Genomic DNA, 25,626 nt, shown 5'->3' with positions numbered 1-25,626 from the left:
AAGGAACCTGAGCAGATCATCAAGTCTGACCCCCTGCCATGGACAGGAAAGAATGCTGGGGTCAAAAAACCCCGGCTAGGTGATTAGCTAGCCTCCTTTTGAAGCCCCCCAGGGTAGGAGCGAGCACCACTTCCCTTGGAAGTTGGTTCCAGATCCTAGCCACCCTGAATGTGAAGTAGCACCTCCTGATATGTAGCCTGAATCTACTCTCAGTCAATTTATGGCTGTTATTCCTTGTTACTCCCGGTACTGCTTGGTATATAAACACTCTACATATCTAACTGATTGTCCTGTCTTCTCCTTGAGATCATTACTAAGTCTTCTGCCATTGCTTCCCCATGAGTTTTAGTAAATTTTAATTGTTCCAAAATATCCATGTAGCTATTTCAACTCACAACTGAGCCAGTGAGCCTTAATCGTAATATTAAGGATTAGCAGACACCAACAAGTACTAAGTAAAGAATACAGGTTTTCATGAAAGACACTTAGACAAAAGCATCCCTGGTATAATTTTAGTGAAGTCAATGGTGTTATAATAGGAATACATTTGCTATAATGAACACTTTTCACAAATTAACTCATCATAATATTTTGCTGTATTAACATAGCATGTTTATATTTTAAAGTACAACTTGTTTCTCATATAACTTACTGAAACAGGACTTCCCATGGAGCATGTGCTGAAAGAGTTTGCATAGAGGCTGTTCAGCTAATGGTACAGTATTACAGGAACACTCTACCCGAAGCATGGTACCCCAGTTGTCAATGTAAGCTGCTCTGCAGTCAGCACTTCCAGAGCAAGTCATATCATCCTTGATTAATGTTTCAAGACAAGCTTTATCTTCATAGCATCTTCTCGTAACATGCCTCCAGCACATTGACCAAAACATTTCATATTTTTTCCTGGAGGAAGCATAAGAATCATACAAGAAAAACTTTAATATATTATGATTAAGATAACATTATTCTTCAGTGACATCAAATGCAAGATAAACTTACTTAACTTAAAATCAACAGAGAAAATGTAGCAATTTTAATCAGAATTTTTCTATGCATGCCAGCTAAGTGACCTCAAAGGCAGTTACTTCCTTTACAAAATCCAGAGGAGAAAAAAGGAAAGGTTGACTTTTTTTTTTAATGGTATAAAAGGCCCTCATTTTAAATAACCCTTTCTCATATTTTTCAGGACTTGTTGTCCTGTATCATTCTGAACAATCATAGCAGAAATTAGTGCATTTCAAATTATAGGAACAGGCAATTAAAAACCCTTTCTGGTCATTAGATTCTATCCTCAGACAGGTACTGTGAAGGATGCCAGATGGCCTTGACAAGGCACCTTTTGTCATCCCTATTGCAATAATCTATTATTTTGGAAGGCACAATGATACCCAACTGTATCAGTAGGTCAAAATTATGCTCTTATATACACGTCTCCAATATCAAGGATTGCATAGATATATCTGAGGATAAAATCTGGGCTTTAAACAAGAATTTCTTTGTGCAAAATGAACTCTGGACCAACAGCAAAGACTTTCTTGGATCTAAGAACAGGTTTTAGTAACAACAGTCTAAGGAGAGACACCCACAGCAACAATATAGAATAATCAGACTGGACATCATAATGAAACAAGAACAAAAAGCTTTCTAGTGGGTGTGACAGGTGTGTAAAGTATGTAAGTGAGATAAATATGGGAGGAACAAACAGCAATTGACATGATTTGTTGCCTGACTAAATAACACCAAATGAGACGAGAGAAAAAACCCGAAGTAGAGTAAGAACAAATCAGCTACAGGTACAGTAACTGTAAAGCTATTAGAAGGGTGCTACCAATGACCATATCTAATGATTTGCAAGTAGCTATCTGGATTCCTTCCCAGTTCAATATTCCTGTATGCCAGCTTATTCTCCATGTAAAATAGGATAAATTTGGCCCTGATTGGCCATATTTAACAATAATAATAAATGTTAACTCCTTATCTAACATGACTGATGGAAAACTTTAGATATTAATGTGAAAGCTATATGTCACTTCTACTAAATATAAGTGGATTGTAGGGGTAAATGGTTGTTGGGTCAGCTTCTAAACTCTCATGTACTGATCCATTAAAGTTTGGTATTCCATGATGATAATTTAGTCCTGAGATAGCATGGCTCTTATGAAGCAGTACACATAGGAAACAATCAACTTATAAAGTTCCATCTAGGACCCAATTACACAGCGGTTACTCAAGAAAAGGTTTCAAAGTAGCTGTCATCTCTGAGCTAATGGAAAAAAATGTCATTCAAGCTTGTAATTTATAGGTACAGCTAAACATAATTCAAAGCGTAATTTTGATAATTACCTCTACTTATTGTTAATGCTGGCAAACATTAATGCTCCCAGAATAAAGGTAATTCAGCAAGTCCCTCTTAAATATTATTTCCCATTAGAATCTTATATGTACACACACAAAGCCACATTTGTGGCCCAGTTCAGCCTGGCATTAAAAAATGCAACTCGCATTGACGTCAATCTGAATTGCACTTGCTTACACTGAACCTGAATGTGATCCTTGTTCTCTTGATTTGTTTACTGAAGGTAAATTTATAGTATGCTTGTAAGGTGAATTTCAGGTCTTGGCCAAAAGTGTTACATTACCCACACTGAAAACTGGTGCTCCAGTTGTGTTTCCAAGGCTAGTCTTACTTAAGTAGAGCTGTCTATAATAGCCAAACCTGCTATTCACTTGGATGTTTTCTGAAATAAAATCCAAATTTGTGTCACTTTCTATGAATGTGATTGTTTAAGAACATGCTTCAATGCCTAGATTATTACTACCTACCTCATGTTTGAAGGAGAAAAGAAAAAGAAAGAAGTAAAGGGTTTTACTATTTAGGCAACTTTAGTTGCATAACAACCAGTAGCATGCAGGAGATTCCCTGGTAGAATGAATAACTTTCAACAAACTTGTGCAGTCAGCTGCATAATTTGTACAAACCATTTGAGTACAAAGGTGCCATCCTGAGAATATTATTGAAAACCTTTAGGGATATTATTTGTTAAGCAGAAATTGTGTTATAGGTAATTACACACAAGTAGTAAAACCCACATTGAGTTTGCAGAGCTCAAGGTTAAAAGGAACCCTGCTTTTTATTTGCAAAATAAACATATTTGCTACAGGAATCATAAAGAGACATAAGGAATAGAACCTGCAATGCCATTTTAATCATTTTTTTCCAAGCAGAATTATGCTTTAAAAGAATTTCTGTTGTCTTGCCACATGAGAATAAATTAATATTTTAGAGTAAAAAGTGAAAACAATCCATGTAAGTATTATAGCTCACTAGCTACACCATAGTGCAAAATACATGTTCTATCTTTGTCTCCTCGATAGAATCAGAATTGCTCAATTGCTTGAGGTTGCTCTTTAATGCAAGTTATAGAACTGCATTTCTACAACAAGTTGATCCAAGTTCAACACTGAAAGTCATTGTGAAGTTTGGATTATTCATCAAGTGTAATGACAGTTGACTAGAACTGTCCAGAAGATTTTTGTTATGAAGCCGTCAATTTTTCTGAGTTACAAAGTACAGTTTAGACAACTATAACTTGGCAGACATAAGTGTTCTTAAACACCAGCTGTTATAGCATAGTTATCACAAAATCATGTTGTGATATGTGTAACAGTATATAGTATATCATATGAGAAATTATATTGCATATATATAAAATCACTGGGCATGTGTAGATGAAATGGGGGCCCTAAATTGAAGCAGTGGGTTTTCAAATACTCTGCTTTAAGTTTAGGGCAAAGTAAACCCCAGTGTTGTGTACACCTATGTCTTACCTGCCTCTCTGGCGGTGGGAGGGGAGGACAAGCTGCTGGTAGGTGGACCAGACCCTGGGCTGCAGTGGGGGAAAGGCTGGTGCTTTCCTCTGTTGCGGCCGCGTCCCCACCTCCCCCGGCGGCACCTGCCCACAAGCACCCAGCGTGGGTGGTCCTGGGGAGCACCACAGCCATGGAGGGAAGGACCAGGTCCCCGCACAGCGCATGCAGGTAAGCAGGCTCGAGTTGGGGAGAAGAAAAAAGATCAGGCTCGCCACTTTTTTGTTTTTCCTTCAGTGGAGCCTGCCTTCCCAGGTTGCTGCCAGGCTGCCTACATGGACTTCCTGCACAGCCCCTGAGCCACATGGAGCCCGGTGCTTCACTCCACGGCTGGAGGTGTTTTAGTTTGCTGTGCCCCAAAGTCATTTAAGGCACATTACGCCACTGAATGTGCTAAAGTGGCTGGAATTAATGCGCGATACGCTGTAGACGTGTGCAAACACCATTAAAGCAGTTCAAAAGCATTTAACCCACTTTAAAGTGTTGTACACATATGCCCCTCATTTCATCTACACACTATTTTTTATTTTATAGATAAGTGTGTTACTAGCCAAATATTAATTCGTTTGTTTTGGTTTTTTTGCTTACCTGCATAATTCATTGTTTTGGCACTGGCGAATTATGCTTAGACATGAAGGAGGGGGCACTATGTTGACTGCGCATGGCTTTCCATGAAGAAGTTCTTTAGCTTTTTGGCAAGATTTATCAAGCTGGGTACAGGCACAGAATGTCAACATCTGGGCAACATTAAAAGGCATATTTTGATAGAAGAACCTTATGGCTGCTTGACAGTCTTTCATGTTGCACTTTTTATTCACTGAGCAAACTTTAAGGTACAGGGATAGCTGTCTGTTACACACTTCATCTTCAATACATTCCCTGTTTACATCCAAACATGTCCCATTCTCAGTGTGTTCTAAAAGGCACAATACAATCAAAAGAATCAGTTACATATAGACAACAATCTATTAAGCATACTACTTGCTGGACTCCCATTGGAAACACTATGAAATCTCTGCTACAACCCCAGTATTCCTCCCAAATTAGACTCACTTAATGCTGAACTTCTCCATCATTCCCTTCATCATGCCCACTGCACCATCTTCACTCTCCTATTTGCCACCACAGGCTCCTGCTAAGCAACTCTACAATTAGCTGCTGTGCATGGAGCAGCAGAGGGTAAAAGACAGGAAGGAGGAGCTTTTTATGGTTAAATGACTTCTAAAGTGCTGATGCTTTCTTAGGCTAAATAAATCAGACTTTAGTTTCTGAAAACCAAGAACTGCAAGCTGTATGACAGGCAATAGCCTGTGTGTGGACCTCCATTCTACTATGATTAGATTGCTTCTGGTGCTCAGATAGTTCTGAAGAATGTGCAGTCATTGAAGTTTAGATATACCTAAATTTTGTCACTTTTGAGCACTGACCCAATGTATCTATAACACGCATACTTGCATTTGCCTTTCAGATAGCACAGAAGACTACAGAATTGAGCACCTGAGAGCTGTACAATAGCATCTAGGAGCTTACCTTTGCTAAAGACATCTGCCTCTATCTGGCCCACATGCCACACCTACAAAATGTTATAGGCCTCTAGTCCTATCCAGAAGATGTCATCTAACACTGTATTGTCACTTCCCCATATTAAATCTATAGACTGCTTTCATATCTCACCTCACTTCAAGTAAACCACAAGAAGTTCCTGCAATGACTTATAACAGGGTTTGAAAATCTTAGGCCCTTAGATTGTATCCAGATCATGGAGCCTTTGAATTTAGCCCATGAAGCAGTAGCTTCATCAGCATTCAGTAGTGGGGATTTTGGCCTACAGTATGTCACAACTGGGCACTGGGTGTTCTGGCAGAGAGGGGTCTCTGCTCACACCCTTCCACAGCTGGGTAGCAGGGGCTTCAGAAGAAGGGGAGCTCTACCAATACCAATCCACAGGTAGGCAGCCGGGAGAAGCAGCAGAGGTTGATGGGTCCTACCCCAGTGCTGGCCTACCTCAGATGTGAGCTAGGTCATTCTAGCCCACAACCAGAAAACAATTCCAACTGCTGACTTACAGAAGTTAGTACTAAAATGAGAAAAACTGGTACTCATGTCATTGATCATAAGGACGAATGTGGGGATGAGCAGATGGGCATGCTACGCTGCTCCAACTAATCCTTCTCTGTTCAACACAAGTATCACAGTGAATGCAATTAAAGAGTATAAAATAATTCAGTGACTGTTACTAGCTCAAGGGCAGCAGCATTAAGACTGTACTGTATGCATCTTAATTCTACATTTCCTTATTCTCAGAAGTTTAAGTACCTTAACCCTCTGATTCTGATGCCTAGGTGCTTGAATGTTGCTAAACGTGCGTCTCTAGACCTGATGGACAAATCTTACCAGCAGGCAACCTTAATTCTGCAATAATACATTTGTCATTAAGCTATTTAGACTGAAATCTTGATTCTACTTTGCCAGTGATTTCACTGGAGCCATAATTATACCCATAGATAGTACTTCATGTCAGAGAATGACTTTGTTTATTGTACTTGTGACATGCCTTGCACTCTTTTGATAGTGTATAAAACCCCAGTAAGGGTATTCACAATGCTGATTTCTTAACTTCATTATTGTTTCAAAGCACTCAAAACCTCATAAAATAAACCTAGTATCTCAAAGGATTGATTGTTTAGTTTCCAAGCAAAAAATTAACATTACTAAAAGGTTTATATTGAATAGCATCTAACAGTAACATTTTAATGGCAACCTTGAACTATTTCTTGGGTAATTTGTTACATAATCTTGATATCTAGGAGAATTAGACTAGGTCTCTATTTACTTCCATAAAGACCATAGGGATGACATTTACCAGGCTATTTACTTCTAAGAAGAGTGCAAGAGGAAAATTGTTCCTTGAAGAAAGTACTATCAGGAAAGGGAGCTAGATCTTGTTTGAGAGTTTGAAGGATCAACTGGAATGCAGTTTGCCAAAGGAAATCTCAACAGCTTGGAGGGACTTTTCAAAATAACTCAGTTAAACTGTGAATAAGCATTTATGCCCTCCTCATCATTTGAGGACAGTATTTCACTGTCCTAAGTGAAATCAATGGGAGTTTTACTTTTGACTTCAATGGCATTAGAATTTTTACTCCTTTGGGATCCTTGTCTATGCAAAAACTTAGCTGCAAACCATTTGAAGTTTACTAAATCCCAAATTTTAAGTTATTTTGAGTCTTGGCATTATTATTTAATCTATATGAAGCTGCATTTTTCATTGTTATAGGCTGGTAGAAAAAACAGTAAATAAGAACTATAAATGAATATATAAAATGAGCCTTACCTTGTTTGGAAAGAGCAGATAAATTCCACTGTAATTTAATTTCCATGTTAATATTATCTAAAAGAAAAAACATGGGATATGCAGCATTAATAAATCCCCTGTGTCAACTGTGTTGTCAGTTTTAATGTACCACTTTATTAGCTGCCATGCTAGGAGCAGCTCAGAAAGAAAAGTAAAGAGAAAAAACAAATAAGATTGACCAAATAGAAATTGTCAATTTGTTTAGAAACCATAAAGGCTTCATTATATTTACGTATAGATATTAAGGTGAATATGCACAGGAGCTTTCCTTTCCACTGCCAACACTACTACCCTGTTTATGAGTTTATGGTTTGTGATTATGGAAGTTCAGAAAGTCCTAGGTAAACCTGGGTCATGTGACAATCAAACTCTTTCATGAACAAATGCAAGCTTTTGAACCTACTGTTATGTATATATGGACCCCCCTTTAATAATCTTGCCCCTTAATAAATGCAAATAATATTACTGGTCTTTATTTATGTTATGTTTTAATACTATTATAGTAGTGTTAATAATAGTACTGTATTAGTAGCATGAAAAGGCACTACTAGGCAGGATACAGATTCCTTTGGATTTGGTTCCATACACACATATATGAAGACACAATTCCAAGCTATGTTTTCCCTGCTAATTGTTATGCTGTCAGATATTCACATGCATATAAAAGGTTCTCAAAATACTCTTTTTTCAAACTTCACTGCAAATAAATAATGCAATATGTCAACTGCCCCACAAACTTGACATGATAATGGATTCTCTATTCCTTAGTACAGCCTAGAGTTACAGCTATTTTGTTCCACTCAATAGCCTTCCCTGGTGGTCTTTTCATTATTTGGAATATGCACAGAAGTCTAAATCACTATTGAATCACTATTGAAATCTAATTCTAGATTGAAACATGATTTCTATTAAGATTTCATATTAAGCAGAATAGCATGACAAAACAATCTTAATCTTCTATTAAGATTTCATATTAAGATTTCATATTCTAAAGCAGCACGAACCTGCATCAGTGTCCTGATCTCTCTCATCATCATAGTCTTCCTCATCAAAAGCTATATTCTCCTTTGCATCCTGTAGACAGGTGTTATTAAAGATGCTTTTCCATATTTTAGTACACCGTTTTTGAAGTGGCTCTGAACACCTGCAATTCCCTAAGACTGTTTTTCTCAGCTTCTTCCACGCAGACAAACATTGTTTCCCAACAACTTGGAGACTGCATTTTGCTACCTCTGCCCTGCATACCCTTTGGAAGTTCTTATACTCCACAAAGCAGTAGTGGTCATTGCGACAGCTTTGCTTTGCAATATTGCAGTCATTTTCTCGTTCACCTGTGTGTTTTATGTCTTTGTGCTTTGTGTGCAGCATGAAGTTTAACTGGATATCTGAATTTGCTGAAGGGTCCAAATGTTCTGGAAATATAAATCTGAACTTAGATATACATTGCACATAAATCTTTTATGCAGCTCTAAACAAATTATTTTAAAATCTATTTTCCAAAGCTATTAGTAAAACAAACAGAATTATAATATACTAATTATAATATAATAACTTACCATAGTAATTATGATTTAAGTAGCTTTGGATTTTGATATTCTTATGAATATAAGAATTCCATATTCTAATAGATTACTGCACCTGCCTTCTATTTATTAGATAGACACAAAAATCTACATAATATAATGTACACTCTAGTTTAGCACTTAAAATGGGTAGTAATGAAAATGCTCTCACTGAAGTTACTGTGTATGTCATGTTATCAAATAAAGACAAAGTTTAGTCCAGGCGCATCTCGATTAAATTATACCAGGGAGGAATTTGATATAATATATTTATCAAGAAGTATACAATCCCACTCCTGTTGGTAAGGAATACTGAACCAGGCCTTTAACATTTCATTTGCTACCTTTTCCTGAAGGGGAAAAAGGCCACTTTACTCTTCTACAGCAGCTTGATAATGTTATATATTCACTGATACGCCGTAGAGTTATGCCAATGTAATACTGATATAACATAACAGAGTGGAGAATCAATCAATCCTACTGGATATTTGACAACCACTAGTTCAGTGGCTGATTTTACACACCATATGTGAGATCTTCTAATCTTTAGGTTAAAAGATCTCTCTAGACCAGAATATTTAAACCTTCCTTTGTCTGAATATGCTACTTACTCAAAGAAAGAGCTAAAATCTTTCTTTAACTTAGTGAAGTTTAAATCAAAGATTACTAAATTGAATCCACTGAATATAATATGACGTGAATAAGAACCACAGAATCTGACCCCATATGTGCTACAATAGCTAGGTTTAACAGGGTAAGTTTTAAAAAAAATCAGCCTTATATTTAACTATCTTTAGTTTTCTCTGATTTATCCTACTTTTGTTAATTTTGAAACTGATCTTTCTCACTATTTTCATATATATTTATTCATGTGAGTATTTTATTTAGAAAATGCAAAAGAAATTAAAACCATGCAGGACATTATTTGATGTGGCAGTCACATACAGGAACTTGAAACTGTATCTTTCTTACTGTGAAGAATACAATTTCATACATGGTTCCATTTCCCTTTACATTGCATATTATTGAACTATCCGGTATATTGCTTACCTTTCTTAAGGCCACATTGTTGTTCAAGCAACATTTTGATGCTACAGGAATCATTCTTTGTGCAGAGACAGCTTTTACATTTTGGATACTGATCAGCTAAGAACTGTATGGCTTCATTGCAGACAACAGAACCTTTTGCTTTGCAGCTGTTACCTAGATTTCATAGACAAGAATATAACTTTATTAATGTTTATTAATGCTTAGGGGATAAGGATATAAAAACAATTAAATTATAGTACAAGAATAAAATCTTTAGCTAAGGAAAGATGGTTTGATTTTGCTTTGCTTTAAAATGTATGATAATTCACAACATAAGCATTGTGTTTGGTATGATATAATAAAGATGTGGGTAAAATTTTGCCTTTAGTTTTAGCCATGTATGTTTTGAACCACATCCAGCTGTCTGTTTTAAGTTGTTCTCATTTCAAGAGAACATAACCTGTTTCTAATAATTACTTTGGACAGAAATTAAACATACTTTGGTCATTTTTGGCTAATAAGCATGGCACACCTATTGAATCACACCTGGTTTATTGATATGTTAACAATGATGTAAGCTAATATAGAACTCTGTGCTGGCTCCAAACATTTAAAAAGACCACCATGGAAGGACACTCTATGGAAGAAAGTAGCTGCAACTTAAGGCTATACTAGACACAGAGGAAAGAGACTATAGGGAACCAGCATTGATTAAAAATGGACATTCAACTTTGGTCAGTTCAGCCAAGGGACACAAAGATACAGATATTCCCCTCAAAGACTACTGCAAATGGGACTTCAAAGGATCCCTGGACCTAAAAATAAAACACCCATTTAAAAAAAGAAAAAGCATACACTATCATAACATGTTGACGAGCACAACATGAGGCAGATGATAACCCAGGCCTTTTACATGGTAAGACCCATGGTGTTTAGGCATTCAAGTATAGATTCACTTTACAAACCTGGCTGCTAACTGCTTGAGGATTATGTAATTTTGTTAGCATGTTTAAATATGACTCATTGACTTTTTAAAATCTTATTGATTCCTCAATAAAATAGGCTTGCACCCACTCTGAGATCACTTTTCTCTCTCCAGATTAAAACTGTCATGAAAACTGTGCTCGTCAGGAATAAGTTAACTGTGGATGACAAGTATGACATCTGCAGGTGAAGAAAACAGAGGTCAGAATCCAATTTAATCTTGTGGAAGACCAAAGCACAGCTTGAGACTCACTCCAGTGATGACATGTAGGGGGCAGGCACCCCCTGAGTGGTGACATGTAGCCACATGCACCCCCTGAGACCACTGGTACTCCCCCTGTGAGCACTGGCTGGGGAGTGGGAGCACCAGATATAGGCTGTAGTCACTTCCAGAAGTGCACTTTCAGGAGCAGCATGGCCACTTCTGGAAGCACCACAGCTGCTTTCAGAAGTAGTGCGGCCACTTACCGGTTAGTAAGTTATGCCGCAGCCCCCCCCCCCCCCCCCCCTGCAGTCAGTGAGATTGGCTGTGGGGGACCTCCCCCCCCCCCCCCGGCAATTGCTGACTGCTCACTGGGGGCGCACATGCCTTCCCTGACTAAGGTGGCACCAGTCACCCATGACTCACTCTGAGTTACACCACTGAAGTGTAAGAGTAATTCTATTACCCATTCTGGCCACATCTACACAAGACATTTGTTGAGGAGTTGCCTAATTAGCTCTCTAATAAAGTTTCAGTGTTTATATGTGCAGGGTGCAGTAAACTAAAAAATACTGCCATAGGTTAGTATTTGTAAACACAAGTACTATCCTGCAGCAGCATTATATAGGGTGCCATAACACATGTGTAGATGGTGACTGGGGCTGGTTGGGACATAAGAATGCTTCAGTGTGGAGGCCACGTACCAGCTAGCCTCACATTGGAGCACCCTTGTGCCCCAGCCAGCCCCTCAACAACACATTGAGCTGGGTCGGAGCAGCTTGGGCTGGCAAGCTGAGCCCCTGGGCCTTCTGACATTTGGGGCTGTTCTGAACCACAGTGGCCATGCATGGGGGGTGCACAGGCATGCACTTACATCCCTGAGAGTGCTGGTGCACCCTCTGACTGGCTGTGCTCACCACTTAGGTGATGGGTAGGGAGGGCAGGTGACAGCACCAATGCCCCCTCTGCAAGTGCCAGCTGATCACTGCAACCACTTCAGCCACTTCCAGGAGTTTCTGTGGCTGCTTTTGGGAGTGGCTGCAGTGATCAGCCAATGCTTGCTCCCAGAAATGGCTGCAGCCACTCCTGGAAACGGCTGCAGCAATCGCAGTGATTGGCTGCAGCAATTGGCCATTGTGGGATTGCCTGGGGGACCCTGGGAAACCCCTGCCCCAGTCCACAGGATCACCCATGGGGGAACTCTACCCCCTAGTTGGCGGGACTGGTCAAAGTAGGGGCACGTGCACCCCCCCCCCCAGTAAGGCAGCACCAGTCACCCATGCTGACCCAGATCAATATGCTGCTGTCCTGGGAGCAATCTACATGTATAAATGTGGTGCCTAGGAGCAATAAACTCTGGTGCAAACTGTGTCAGAGTTTATTCAGTCGAAGTAAATAAACATGTAGATGTGCCCTCTGGGTGCATAAAAGTCCCCGTTATAGAAACAAGGAAATGGCTGTGCATTTCTGGAGAGCAATCCTATTCCACTTAGGAACCCAGATGGGATAATAGAATATAATTGTTCAGACATAACAGTTGGGTAACTCAAACTCACCCTCAGGCTGCACTTTGGTCTTCTGCTGTTTACTGTTCTGAACAGCTGGACTTCAATGATAAAATGTTATATAATAAAGATTAAGCATATTTATTAGTCATCAATACTTTTAGGAATAAATATGAAACCCAGGTAGTCTTCCCAAGAGAAAGAATATAGGACTTTTATAGAAACCTGGAATATGAGCTCAGGGATATCTAAAGGATAAAGGCAAATGAGAAAACAAGTGTTGTTGTTTCTTCGCGGGGGGGGAGGTGAGGGGGGGGGGGGTTGGTTTGGATTTGTCCTATCTGTACCACAACATTTCACTGCTAAAAGCTGTCATAAGCTGGAACAATCCTGAATTTGTGCTGTTCAAATGAAATCACTTCTCTGAGTGTGTGTCTACATGTGTATTTGCGTGTGCCTAAACTTAATGTGCTTTTGCTTAAGGCACATTAAGGAGATTTAGGCATGCATATACACGTTGATGCGCTAATGCACCTTAAGGCACTTTAACTTTTAGGTGAAATTAGCTAAGTCGCATTAGCCCACATGCAGATGCGCTAATGCACTTTAATGAGGTGATGTTGATTGATGCACACCACATTAATGCACATTAAGCACCTACATGTGGGCTAATGGGACTTGGCTAACTGTGACTAAATTTGATACCTGCTTTATGCAGGTACCAAATTTAGGTGGGATTAGCCTAAAATCACTATTTTAAGGTCCATTAAGGGTGCACACGTGTGGACATGCACCCTTAATGTGCCTCAAAATGGCTATTTTAAGATAATCCCACTTAAAAGGGGCATGTGTAGACATGCTCTGAATGACTTAATTTTTGGATCAGAACTGTTCCACTGTTACAATGCATATACAAGTTACTGGCTTACCTATACCAGCAAACACAGTTCTACAGTAATAATTCTAGGGTGTTCCTATGCCTGCAACATATGCTTTTGAAAAGCCTCTCTTCATACTAGTTCAACTCTGGGTATGGATAAGTGTTATATTCATAGTAGAAGAAATGCTACTTTCCTGCTAGAAACTGGGAACATCCATGCAGTTTCTCCCACAGGAAGCAGGCTGATTCTAGGATAAAGATCTTCTTCATTTCAACAAGGAAGACCTTTTATGCAGGAGACATTTTCCTGCAGGAATGAACCCCAGCCCACGGAAATGCTCTGTGTGCCTTCCCTAGACTAGGATGTGAGTGCTGCTGGACTCCTGGCAATTCTAGGGACGAGTGGAGCAGCAGGGAAAGGTTACCCATGTGTTCCCCAGAGTGGGGTGACCCCTGAACAAGAAGCCTACGAGTCAAAGTGCACATCGCATGACAGGATAGGAATAAACTACAGAAGTGTACACCAGTGCAGAGAAGGATTCTAGACACACAAAACCTGCAGGAAGCAAAAAAAACCTCTTTAAGACTCACCTGGGATGATATAGATAGGAAAGGTTCTGCTTTGAGCAGGGTGTTGGATTAGATGACCTCCTTAGGTCCCTTCCACGCCTAATTTTCTATGAGTTTGATTCATACCCAGCAAGCCCATTTAGGGAACACTTTATCCCTCTTTCAAATTGGGGGCAGAATATATCTGGGCAGAGGATATAGGAAGGGCCTTTTGAAGCAGGTGGCTTATTTAACACCATGGATTTGCAGTCATAGCCAAAAAACAGATAATGTTATACAAAACCTCAAAACATACTCAAATGTATGCCATTTTGGCAGATCAGGCTTAGATCATTTCTAGCATCAGAAATCAAGGTACTGCAAAGAGAAAAGAAATGTAATACCTGAGCACTCAGCTAAAGCATGTGGGAATGCCAGTATAATCCTTGAAAGCAATCTAGTGACTGTTAATTCAGATTTTATGATTTTTATTAACACAAAAGTAAAGTAAATCTACAGTGCTTTTGGTTTTTAGTCAGAGTTCCAAATAATTTACTTGCAGGCCATGCTTGGACTCAGATTCAGAAAGCAATAGCAATGGCATCAGTATAGCATGTCACCATACTTCCTTCTCCTAAGTTCCACTGAACAATAAGGAGATTTGGCAAGGATACTTACACTGGCTTGTGATTTGTGAGAAGCAATTCACCTTGCATTTTGTTTTTACATGGATTTAATAATTTTTAATATATTTACATGGATTTTTGAAGTATTTTTTGCCATTTATACTGCACAGTAAAGTTTTATTTTGTAAAGTCATAATTTACTTTGATTTGTGATTTGCAGTCAGCATATCCTCACCATATTCATAAATGTGTTAAAAAGCCATTCAGAATGCATATCCAAGCCAAGTACAGTTTATTTATACATTCCCACACTGTAGCAGTCCATAAGGCACACTGTCAAAATGTTCTCTTTCACAGCCTCCCACAGCTGTATAACACCTCAGTGACTCTTGTGATTGCCAGTCTGTCAGGTTGTTCAAAAACAGCCAGATCCTTTCTATACTGATGGTAATATTTCCTGATTTTCGTCACCAATATTATGCAAAACACAATCAGAAATAACAATAAAATGTGTAACTCTGTGTGTGTCTACACAAGACACTTTACTGCACAGTAGACTAATCTACTGCACAATAAAGCATCACAGTATAACTGTGCACGTAAACTACTGTGCAATTAGCAAGTACCTGAAAATACAGGTACTAAACTAACTGCGGAGTATACACTGCACAGTAAGGCTCATGTAGATGCTGACTGGAAGCAAATTTGCTCCTGGTCAGCCACACCAGCAGGGGGCCAAGTCCTGATGCTGCTCAGCTCCTGTCTCCACCCAGAAGCCAGGAGCTGATCAGTGTGGGGACCCAGTTCCTCTCTGCTCTCAACTGTTCTGACACAGAAGGACTCCCGGCTTCCCACAAGAGCAGGGAGATGAGCAGCACCAGGACTGGGGAACGTTTCCTTCTCTGCTCAGCCAGGGGCAGCTGGGAGCTCTCCTGCCAGTGGGGCAGATAGCAGAGAGCCCTTGGCTAGGTGGGGGATCCCTGTCCAGCCTGGAGGCTTCCTGCCAGCTGCCCCACCAGGGAACTGGGGCAGCAGGATGGGAAAGAATCTCCTCTTCTTCAGATGTTTCCCAGCCTCTTGGGGCCAGCTCCTCACACAGCTCAAGGAAGATTTTCCTTCTCTATCTGGTTGTTTCAGATATACATCACGATCTGATCCCACCATTTCCTGCTAATTTCACAGGTCCAGAAGCTGTATTTAACTATATATTGTTAGTCAATTCATGCTCATGGGACCTGGTAATTTGCATACAGTATGTGCATTATCTACTCCCCAATTTTCTTGTTTTCACTGAACCAGCAACCACTGTGGTAGTTGCTGAAGTTCCCCAGCTGCAGAATGATCAGCCATCCCACTTCAAAGACATCCAAGAGATCTTTCTAGAGACCTAGAGACCAGGTCATACAAGAGGAGGCTGAAAGACTTGGGACTGTTCAGGCTGGAGAAGAGAAGAGGGGACTTGATGGCAACCTATAAGTATATCAGGGAAGTACATCAGGGTCTGGGGGACCAACTATTCACCAAGGCCCTCCAGGGGAGGACAAGAAATAATGGGCACAAACTGATTGAAGATCATGTCGTACTAGACATAAGGAAAAACATCTTTACAAGTTGAGTGGTGAGGGTTTGGAACAGGATCTCCCCAGAGGTGGTGCAGTCATCCACCCTGGTGATCTTCAAAAAGTGTCTTGATGCCCATCTTTCTGGGGTCATCTAACTCCAGTAGTCTTTCTTACCCAAGTGCAGGGGGTTGAATCCAATGATATGTAAGGTCCCTTCCAGCTCCTAACAACTATGAAATCTATGAAATCTTTCTGTCCAATATTGATATTTCTACTAACAGGTTAAAACAATTGAAAAACTAGTGCTGAAAGTGTTACTCTTTGGGACAGACTAGGGGAGTGGTGGTAATTTTTTTTTTAGAAAGAGGATTAAAATAAGAAAATTATCAGACAGAACAGAGGGAAATATAGGAACTGGACTCCAACATCTCACAGTTCCTTAGGAGGAATGTTGGTGTCCCATAATTCATTGGAAGAAAGGTCCACAATTACAGGATGAGAGATGGCATAATGAGATGCCTACTTCCAGGCAGCACATCATTTGTTGATATAACCCCTACTGTGTTGATGGGCTTCATGAAGAAAGGAACCCAACTGCATGAGTTCTAAAGAAAGTGCAAAGTTAGTTGCTGTACTTTGTTATAAATTCTACTTGAAAAAACTTCCTAGGTTGTACATAGCCATGGAGGAATTTCTGTAATGTTGTTTTAAGTAGATCTTGCACCATAATAATGATGAAGTCACAGAGGCCAGAGATTTACCCTAGCAATTTAGTATGTTGTGCAGCACAAAAGGGATAAATGGGGTTTGTATAAAAGTTAGACCATGTACTTGGCAGTATATAGTTCTCTTATCAGTATCAATGTGTTTCAGCTATGTGATTCAGTATCACAGCTATTGATATCACAGTGTTGATTCAGCTATGTGATGAATAGGCAGAAAATACGTTTATTGCTGGTTTTCAATTATTGTTTCTTTTATTACTGATTGATTGCAAATAATGTATTATAGCTAAAATACATATTACTAGGATGCTTACCAAAAATGCTTTCTTATATTGTGCTTGGAAGCCAGTAATAATACAGATTTTTATTAAAGTAAAATTTACAGGTCATCCTACAGCATATCCACATATGATGGAAAACAGACTTTTGACAAAGAAATAAATCCCGTTTTAGGTCATAATCTCTTCTTTTTTCACAAGCAGAACTACCATTGTCAATACGGGTCTCAACTAAGCATGAAGGACAAAATAGACTTCTGAATCTAATTCACAGAAATTTTTTAACATTTGTGTCACAACCCAAAGTTGTGGTTTTTGTTTGTGTGTGTGCTTCGGCACCGCTAAATTATTTTCCCGCCGTTTGGAGCTTTCTTTGCACGGTAGAGTTCTCTGCTGCGAGAGAGAACTCTGGTGCAACGGGGGATTTCCCGCCAAATTACAGCTTCTTTGCAGGGTGCATTTCTTTTGCATACTAGTGATGCACGTTGCAAAGGAGTTCCTGCCATTTGTATTTGGATTCGCGCCACATTATTGGCCAATTCCAAATAGGCACACGTGGCGGCTAGCTATTGGCTTGCTAGCCGTACAAAAGGCTTGGGTAGTTTCCGCCCAAGTCGGAGAGGGAGAAAAAGGAGGAGGGAGAGAGAGAACTCTGTGTGAAGATCTCCAAGCGCTGTGGACCCTCGCGGACCCAACGTGCCTCCCCTAAGCAGGCAATAGAACCAAACCTATGGAGCTTTCACTTCTAGCCTCTCCCCGTCGCCGATTGCAATCCCAGACGTATCTCTTTCCTGTAAACTTCAAACCTGCGGAGCCTCAACTCCGGGGAACCCTTCGAACCCAACCGAACCGGACCAGCAGAGCCTAAACAACTCCGTGGGAGCAATCGAATTTGTCGTGGTCCTCTAGCGAGGATCTAAGCGGGAGCTGTGCCTGGAAACCTGCCCAGCCTACACCACTACCATCTTTGGGTGTAAGTAAACAATCTTTTCAATCAACCACTACGCATTTGTGACTAACTCTAGCTCGTCGCTGTCTCTCTCCAACCCCGCGTGCCCGGGCTGCTGGCCACAGCCCGCGTGCGCGAAAGACGGGCCGCGGATCGCCCCTCCCAACCTGCACGCGGCGGCGGGAGCGGGGCCCGGCCCGCACAATTTGATGCAGAACTGGAAGTCTAATATATTTTTTGCTTTGTCACCAATACAGAAAAATCTGGTGGGTGTGTGTGGGGGGGAGGGGGAGGGCAGACATTTCCTAATTTTTCAGCTAATCAAAAAAAAAGAAAACAAAATGTGTAATATTGAAACATTTTGACATTGTCAAAACAAAAAGTTGTTGAAATGAAATGTTCAAACCTCCTCCAACATATTACAGTAAGATGATTAGAGCACATTTACATTTCTAATTTCCTTGTGTTATTGGAGGGTAGAGAAGATAGAAGGAACACAGCCACACAATGCAGTACAACTGCAGAGGTTATAGTAGAGTGCCAAGGTACTCTGAGCCCTTGGAAAGGCCTAAGCAAACACTGGAGTACCCTTAGGAAGGTATCCACAAGGGGACTGGAGAGAGGTGATTGTAATATTCTCCCCAAATGTTTCCCGCCCCCAGCCCTGCAATGGAGGAGTAGGGGGGAAAATCATTCTTCTCTTTGAATAATAGTTTGGTTTCAAGGGTATAAAGTGGTACAAATGACCCAACGTCCATTTAGACTTGTCTATGTTGTGGCCCATATGTGTCCATTAGGGTATGCTCCAAGAACACTGTGATCACCTGCTCTGTGTACACATGCCACAAGGGGAGGCAAAGCTAAGCCAGAAGCATCCCTTTATAGCTTCTCTCAAGAGCTCGTGGGGATGTCCCCAGAGTGGCTTTACCATCATGTTTCTGGGTTTGGCATGTGCAAGTGGGAGCAGAAACATACCAGCTCCCACCAGTGTAGAAAAATCCTCCATGGGTCTAGATTTTTGCCTTTTTAATAATTTCAGTGTTTTCAGATTCACACTAATAAATCTGTTTCAATTAACCACAGCACTATTTAAACTCTGTTTCTCTATGTTTCTCCATGTTCACCCTACACATGGGCTACGGACAGAAGTTACACATAAACCGGTATCAGTGATTGGAAACTGGCTCAAATCTGTAACACAACAGGGATAGGAACAGACATTACACATAAACTGGTTTAAGTGATCAGAAACTGGTCAAAACCTGTAAAAGAACATAATTTCAGTGCATATAAACCAGTTTAAAAATGGCTGAAACTGGTTTAAGATAAACCTGGTTGAATGTAGTATCAGACTTAACTGATTTAGGTCAAACCAGTTTATGCAATGTGTGTTCTAGACCTTTTCCAGGTTTAAGCTAAACCAGAGTCCCCAAGTATCCCAGATGCTTTGTAGCCCTAGGCAGGGCTTTGTTCTTTACTCCAGAGAACAGAGCTGGCCTTGTCCCTCTGCTCCCTAGCCAGAGCTCTGTCAGAGACTGCAGGCACAGCAGGCTCTGCCTTGCTTCCTTCTGCCCCACACCACCCTCGCTGCTTGAGCAGGGATACCCCCTTTCTCTCTCCCTCCCTCCCTCCCCCCCTCCCTCCCATCTCCCACAGCTCAGACCACAGCCCCATGGACCCTAGGCATGTAGTGTGCTAGCTAATGCTGAATGTGTCTGTGTGTGCATGTCTCCAATTTAATTGGGACAGGCAGACAGAGAAGTGCCCACTTAGGATTTTTGGAGCTAATCAACAAGTCATCTGGCAACATCTCTCCATTCCTTCCTTGGAAAAAGCTGTTTAAAAGGATCTTGAACTAGTGAGATAGGCTTTGTTTTGTTGATGGGCTGACAACACAGTGTTTATCAGGCCCCTCCTGGCTCCCTCACCTGTCAGGTTTGCAGACAGTAGCAAGAAGCAGGGAGTGAGAGATCAAAAAGCTCATCATCATCAACAGATGCATGCACTGCACACACCCACTTTGCCTCAGAGTGCTAGCCAGGAGCTGGGGTCTCCCACCCTTTGAGCAGCCTGGGGCTGCATAGGCCAGGGTGGGGGTTTACATCTGTCCCTAACTGGAGGTCCTGCTGGGGCCTGGCCATGCCCCCCCTCAGCTTAGCACTTTGGAAGGGAAGGGAAGATTGCTTTAGGGCCCCCAGCTTCTAGCCTGAGCCACTGCAGGCATGTGCCTGAATTTCCTCAGTCCAGAGAAGATGTCTGTGCAGTCACAAACCAGTTCAACCTAGGAAGGTTAGACTAACCTGCAAAGATTGAATCAATTCAGGCTCAGGCTTTTTCAATGGCTGTCCCTAGCTCAGAAGTTCAGTGCACATAAACTGCTTTCAAAATGGCTGAAACTGTTTTTAAGACAGACCTGGATGGATGTATTACTAGACTGAAATGATTTAGGTTAAATTGATTTCTTGAATTTCTCTCCCAGACCACCCACAGATTCAAGTTAACTCACAGTCCCCCAGCATCCCAGGATGCTTTGTACTTCCCGCCGCAAACCCTCCCTTGCAGGGTGGGTGTACTAGCCTTGGCCCAAGCTGCCTGCTCTAGCCAAGCAGGGAGGTGTGCTTTAGCACTCCCACTGTTTGTGGCCTAGGCTACAGTTGCCATGTGGCTGTAGTTCCAGAGTCAAAAGTGAACGTTCACTAGCTTATCAGTTCAATCTATACAGCTTAGACTAACCCGCAAAGATTGAATTGATTCAGCTGTCGGCTTTTGACTGTCACCTTAGTGCCAGATTCTATTCCATCTACTTGGTGTCTAAATGGATCTATGTACTTAAGTGTGATCTTTTTCAATTCCTGGACTGTTAATACCAAAAGGTCACAGGTTTTCCTCTTGCTCACCGCTTTTTTATGAGTGTTTCAGGCCAAGATGAAAGCATATTACAAACTTAGAAAATGGATTATCAGGGGCTCAAACATGGTAGAATAGGATCACTCTTAGGCACTTAATAGATGGAATAGAATCTGCCCCTTAAAGTTCTAATGGTAGAAATTAGTCTTCAGGAGAGATCTGAATGAGAAGGAATAATGTTTCTGTATTAGCAACAGGAGGGAAGACTTTCTTGATCTGAACAAACTCAGACTTGTTTAATAAAACAAATGAGGCTGCATTTCAGGCCTGTTGTATTAGTTGGTGCATTCATAATAGTATTTAGATATTTACTAGATCTAAATTCCCTGGTAAAAAAGGTCACATTTTATTAGGTAAACATGTATATAGAACAAAGAGAGTACATCTGCAGATCCACTATGAACAGATAATTAGAGCTAATAGAAATTATAATTCTAATAAACAATCATTCTTTGTGAAAATTTTTGGTATTTCATTGAAACCAGAACTTTAGAATTAAATAAATTTTATATGACAATTAACATAAAAATAGATTTTTTTTATTTAAAATGCTCTCAAACATTTTGAGCAGCTATAAAATGGGTTATATATATATATATATATTAACATACAGATATGGAACAACATTGTTATCATCATTAAACTGTTTAATAAAAATAATCTTGTTCATTAAGGTAATAAACAGCAGCAGAGAAAATGATTCCTTTCTCTCATGCAGGTGAAAATCTCTTAACTGTTTAATAACCAGAGGGAGATTAGTCATGTTCAATGCCTGCAATATGTTGTATTATCATTCCCTGGAAATGAATCACTCTGACATGTTAGTGCTAGTTAACTGAAGAACTTTGTCAGTTCTACAAAGTTCTGTCAGGTACACTATAATTTGTTCATTTCAAATTCTAATATTACTTTTCAACGTATTCCAGGAAACTATGATGTTGCCTAGGTCTATTACAACACCACATCCTCTGATCTGTAGAAGGTATTTTTAACTGGATGACTTTTCTTAGTTTAGAACATATAGGGCTAAATGCTGAAATCATTATTTAGCTCTTGTTCAGACAAAACTTCCAGCTGGGTGACTGGGGCTCATATTCTGACCCAAGCTGTACCTGCTCAAACCTCATTAAAAAGGTATTTGCATGAGGTCTGCCCTTAGTAAGGATTTCAGAACTCGGGGCTCAACCCTAATTATGCAATCATTTTTTATTCTGCTCTCACATCTAAGTTTTACAACTGTGGAACCCCATTGAATTGAATACTGTCACTCCTGTCTCATTGTGATGCAACATCTGAGCTAGGTATTAGAAGCTAATCATATATGGACAGAAACTGTTATCATATATACATCAATCAAATACTGCAATGTATTTTGTAAAAATTACCTGAAATGTTGCAAACATCTTCAATTATATTCCAGACACTTTCACATCCATTGGCAGCATTTATACATTGCTCTCTCACCTGGAGGCAGTCAGTGGTCTGAGAAGTAAATGAGCTTGAGAAAGATACTGCTAATACTGTAAAAATAGAGAAGTAGTGATTATTTAGTGCCTTACATAGATATTTGCTTCGACAAATCCATGCTACAAAATGTAACAACATAACGTAAGGCAGATTTAATGAAGGATGAGCTAGTTAGAACTTCATTAATCAACAAAATACGAAGTCAAATGAAACATTGAGTTTAACTTTCCTTGCAGTTTCAAAAGGCAAGATGCTATAAGATTTTAGCAACATTAAATCACCTATGACTACTGGAATATCATAGAATCATAGAAATTATAAACAGTTGGAAGGACTGAAGGGGCTCTAAGGGACCTCAGCAGGTTGTAGTCCAACTCCTTGTTCAAGGAAATATTGTCCACGAATAGATAATCCCAGCTAAGTGTTTGTCTAACTGGTTCTAAAAACTTCAGGGACAAGACTCCCAGGCATAATGTCTTGTAGAACTTAAAAATAGTGCCAGGTAAATATATTGCATCATAAACTATATTTTCTTTGAAGTTTTGGAGGAGAATGAGGGAAATTTTTCTCAAATTCTTTATCAGCATCACTAAATGAATTGAATGTTAAGACCAGTTAAATCATAAATCATATGCAAATCATGTGAAAGACTGAAGTTTCAATTTCACTGTAAAGAATTTCCTGAAATGTATCCTGTGGTTTATCTTATCAGCAGAAAATTAGATTGGCCTTGTTAGAACAGGAGATATAAGGTTGAGTTTAGCATTTTTATCCATATTCTTGTGCTAAAGTTATCTTTAATATGAGATCATTTCATTTTAATTTGATAGAAAATGACCCTTTGCATAGTAATATAGAACCTGATCCAGCAAGTTGCTCAACACTTCCTAGAGTGTTTTCATTTGTAGTGGAGGATTCTCAGCACCTCACAGAACTAGGTATCACTGCTCATTCTAGGTGACATTTAAGTCATCCCATATGGAATTAGAAGGATATGTGAAGCCCTCCAGACCAGTTTTGAGAAAATTACATTCTGTCTAGGGTCTTGTACAGGCCTTGTGCACTGAGTTCAGTTGCACACAGTTGATATGGTTCTATAAGACAATATTTTAAAAAATCAGCTACTATTTAGAGATTATTTCATCTACTCTATTTTATTGTAATGAAATGGTATTACTCTAGGAATATTTTTTGGAGACGTGTGGAGAAATGTAATAGAATTAATGTTCAATAACTTATGGATGAAATAATATTTAATATCTCTCTCTGAGGGCATGTTTACCCATTTATTTAAACACACCTACACTTAATGCATCTTTACTTAGGGCACATTAAGGTAATTTAGGTGAACATCTATATATGGACTTGCTAATGTGCTTTAAAGTGCATTAAATTTAGGCGTAAATAGCTAAGTTGCATTAGCGCACATGAAGAAATGCCAATGTACATTGATGTGGTGTGTATCTATTGATGCACACTGCATTAATGTGCATTAGTACATCTACACATATGTTAATGAAACTTCACTATTTACACCTAAATTTGATACCTGCATAAAGGTATGCAGGTATCAAATTTAGGCTCACATAGCCTTAAATCACCATTTTTAAGGAGCATTAAGGGTGTGCACATGTAGACACATACCCTTAATGCTCCTTAAAAAAGGTGATTTTAGGCTAAGCCCACCTAAAAGAGATGTGTAGATGTGCCCTCAATGTATTAGCTTATAAGGTGCCCTGCCCTGCCTTCTGCCTTTCATTTAATATGTCATGCCTTTAAAGACCTCACATGCTAAGCTCAAGCTAGTAAATCTAGCGCTGAAGAGAAGAATACTTATCTGTCTTTATACATCCTTTCCAACTACCAGATTCAAGGTAACTAAGACAGATAGTTCCCCTCTACATAGCCTCTTCAGCCTTCTTGCAGCTGTCAGCCAGAAAGAATCCAACCTTCCCACTGTGGCATGGAGAAAGGTACCACTTTCCCCAAGGGATAATTTTGTGCAGTGAGGAATTTAAACCCCGGGTTGGGTTCTACGACATAAAGGCTCTAGAAATTTGGGCACAGGACTTTTAATCCCCTTTCTATGAACATGAAGTACCATGGCTAAGTTTGGGGGAAGGAGGGGAAGGGAAGGCCAACTAATTATCAGGTCAGATTTGTCTTGGGTTTTTTTTTGTTTGTTTTTTTTTAATTAGAGCTGCTTCTGAGCTATTTATTAATGCTAAACCCAGAAGTAGATTGGACTTACTAAACAAGGGTTGCTATTCAAACCAAACGCAAGATGGCATAATTTATATGGCTATTAATAGTTAATGGAGAACACTTATGGTTACCTCTGTGAAATTAGACCCACCTAATTCTCTACAAAATTACTTATTCTGTTAGAATGTTTGGAATGTTCTGCCTGTCAGCACCTCTGGTGAAATCAAGACAATGTAGCTTAAGTCACATTATAACAAAAACTATTAATGCTGTTAGATTAACAGGAACTCTTAGAGAATACAAACAAAATATGGGCTTCTTTATATTAGGTGTTGGACAAAGGGTGGCAAAAAGGAAAAATTTTGAACCAAATTTTCCAGATGGAGACTGGAGGCATGAAAAAATTAAATTATTCACCTAAGGTTGCAGAGGAAATTGCTGATAAAGCCAGACATTGAGTCTTGGTCCAGTGCTTTAGCTACAAGAATGACTAGACAGGGAGCCAAAAAGGAGAGGTAGATTTTAAAGTGATTTGCTGCATACTGCTTGCTCTGTTTTACATAAACACAACAGTGTGACTCTACTCAAAGGAAGGATCTGAAAAGCAAAAAGGGGCATAAAACGTTGAAGGAAACTTTGACGTTCCTAAGCCTACCACAGTGGTTCTCAATGTTTTTACACTTGAGATACTCAATGATAGACTAGAGGCAGCCCATAGAAAAAAGAACAAAAAACCCAGCTCCTAGTTTCACTCTTTCTTGACTACAGAAGAATAATAGAGCAATTCCTCTGATCCAAAGAACTCCAAAAGACAGGTCAGAATGTTTTTAATACCATGGATTCTTGTTTGATATCTGGGTTTATCTTGTGAATCATGTTTGGACATCTAACACTGTTGAGAATGATTGCCTAAGAACTAACCTGTGGAATGTTGTAACAGCAGAATCAGAGTTTTAGAGTAGGAAGATGCTAGT

General features: G+C 39.8%; 1 protein-coding gene across 1 annotated transcript in view; it reads right to left on the bottom strand.

Annotated features, from left to right (window-relative positions):
* GFRAL (GDNF family receptor alpha like) overlaps positions 1–22,717 on the bottom strand; it is a 59,584-nt gene extending 36,867 nt beyond the window's left edge. The window contains exons 1-7 of the mRNA XM_059727270.1: positions 22,366–22,717; positions 9,835–9,987; positions 8,468–8,634; positions 8,223–8,296; positions 7,202–7,299; positions 4,456–4,783; positions 653–903 (exon numbers count right to left, since the gene is read on the bottom strand). Coding sequence (XP_059583253.1) covers positions 653–903; positions 4,456–4,783; positions 7,202–7,299; positions 8,223–8,296; positions 8,468–8,634; positions 9,835–9,987; positions 22,366–22,585 — 1,291 coding nt within the window. The 5' untranslated portion in view covers positions 22,586–22,717. The remainder of the gene's footprint in view (positions 1–652; positions 904–4,455; positions 4,784–7,201; positions 7,300–8,222; positions 8,297–8,467; positions 8,635–9,834; positions 9,988–22,365) is intronic.
* Between the last annotated feature and the right edge of the window lie 2,909 nt (positions 22,718–25,626).

Source organism: Alligator mississippiensis, chromosome 1, assembly GCF_030867095.1.
Source record: "Alligator mississippiensis isolate rAllMis1 chromosome 1, rAllMis1, whole genome shotgun sequence".
Lineage (NCBI taxonomy): Eukaryota > Metazoa > Chordata > Crocodylia > Alligatoridae > Alligator > Alligator mississippiensis.
Note: the sequence above shows the minus strand (reverse complement) of the source record. Positions and strands in the feature narration are given on the sequence as shown.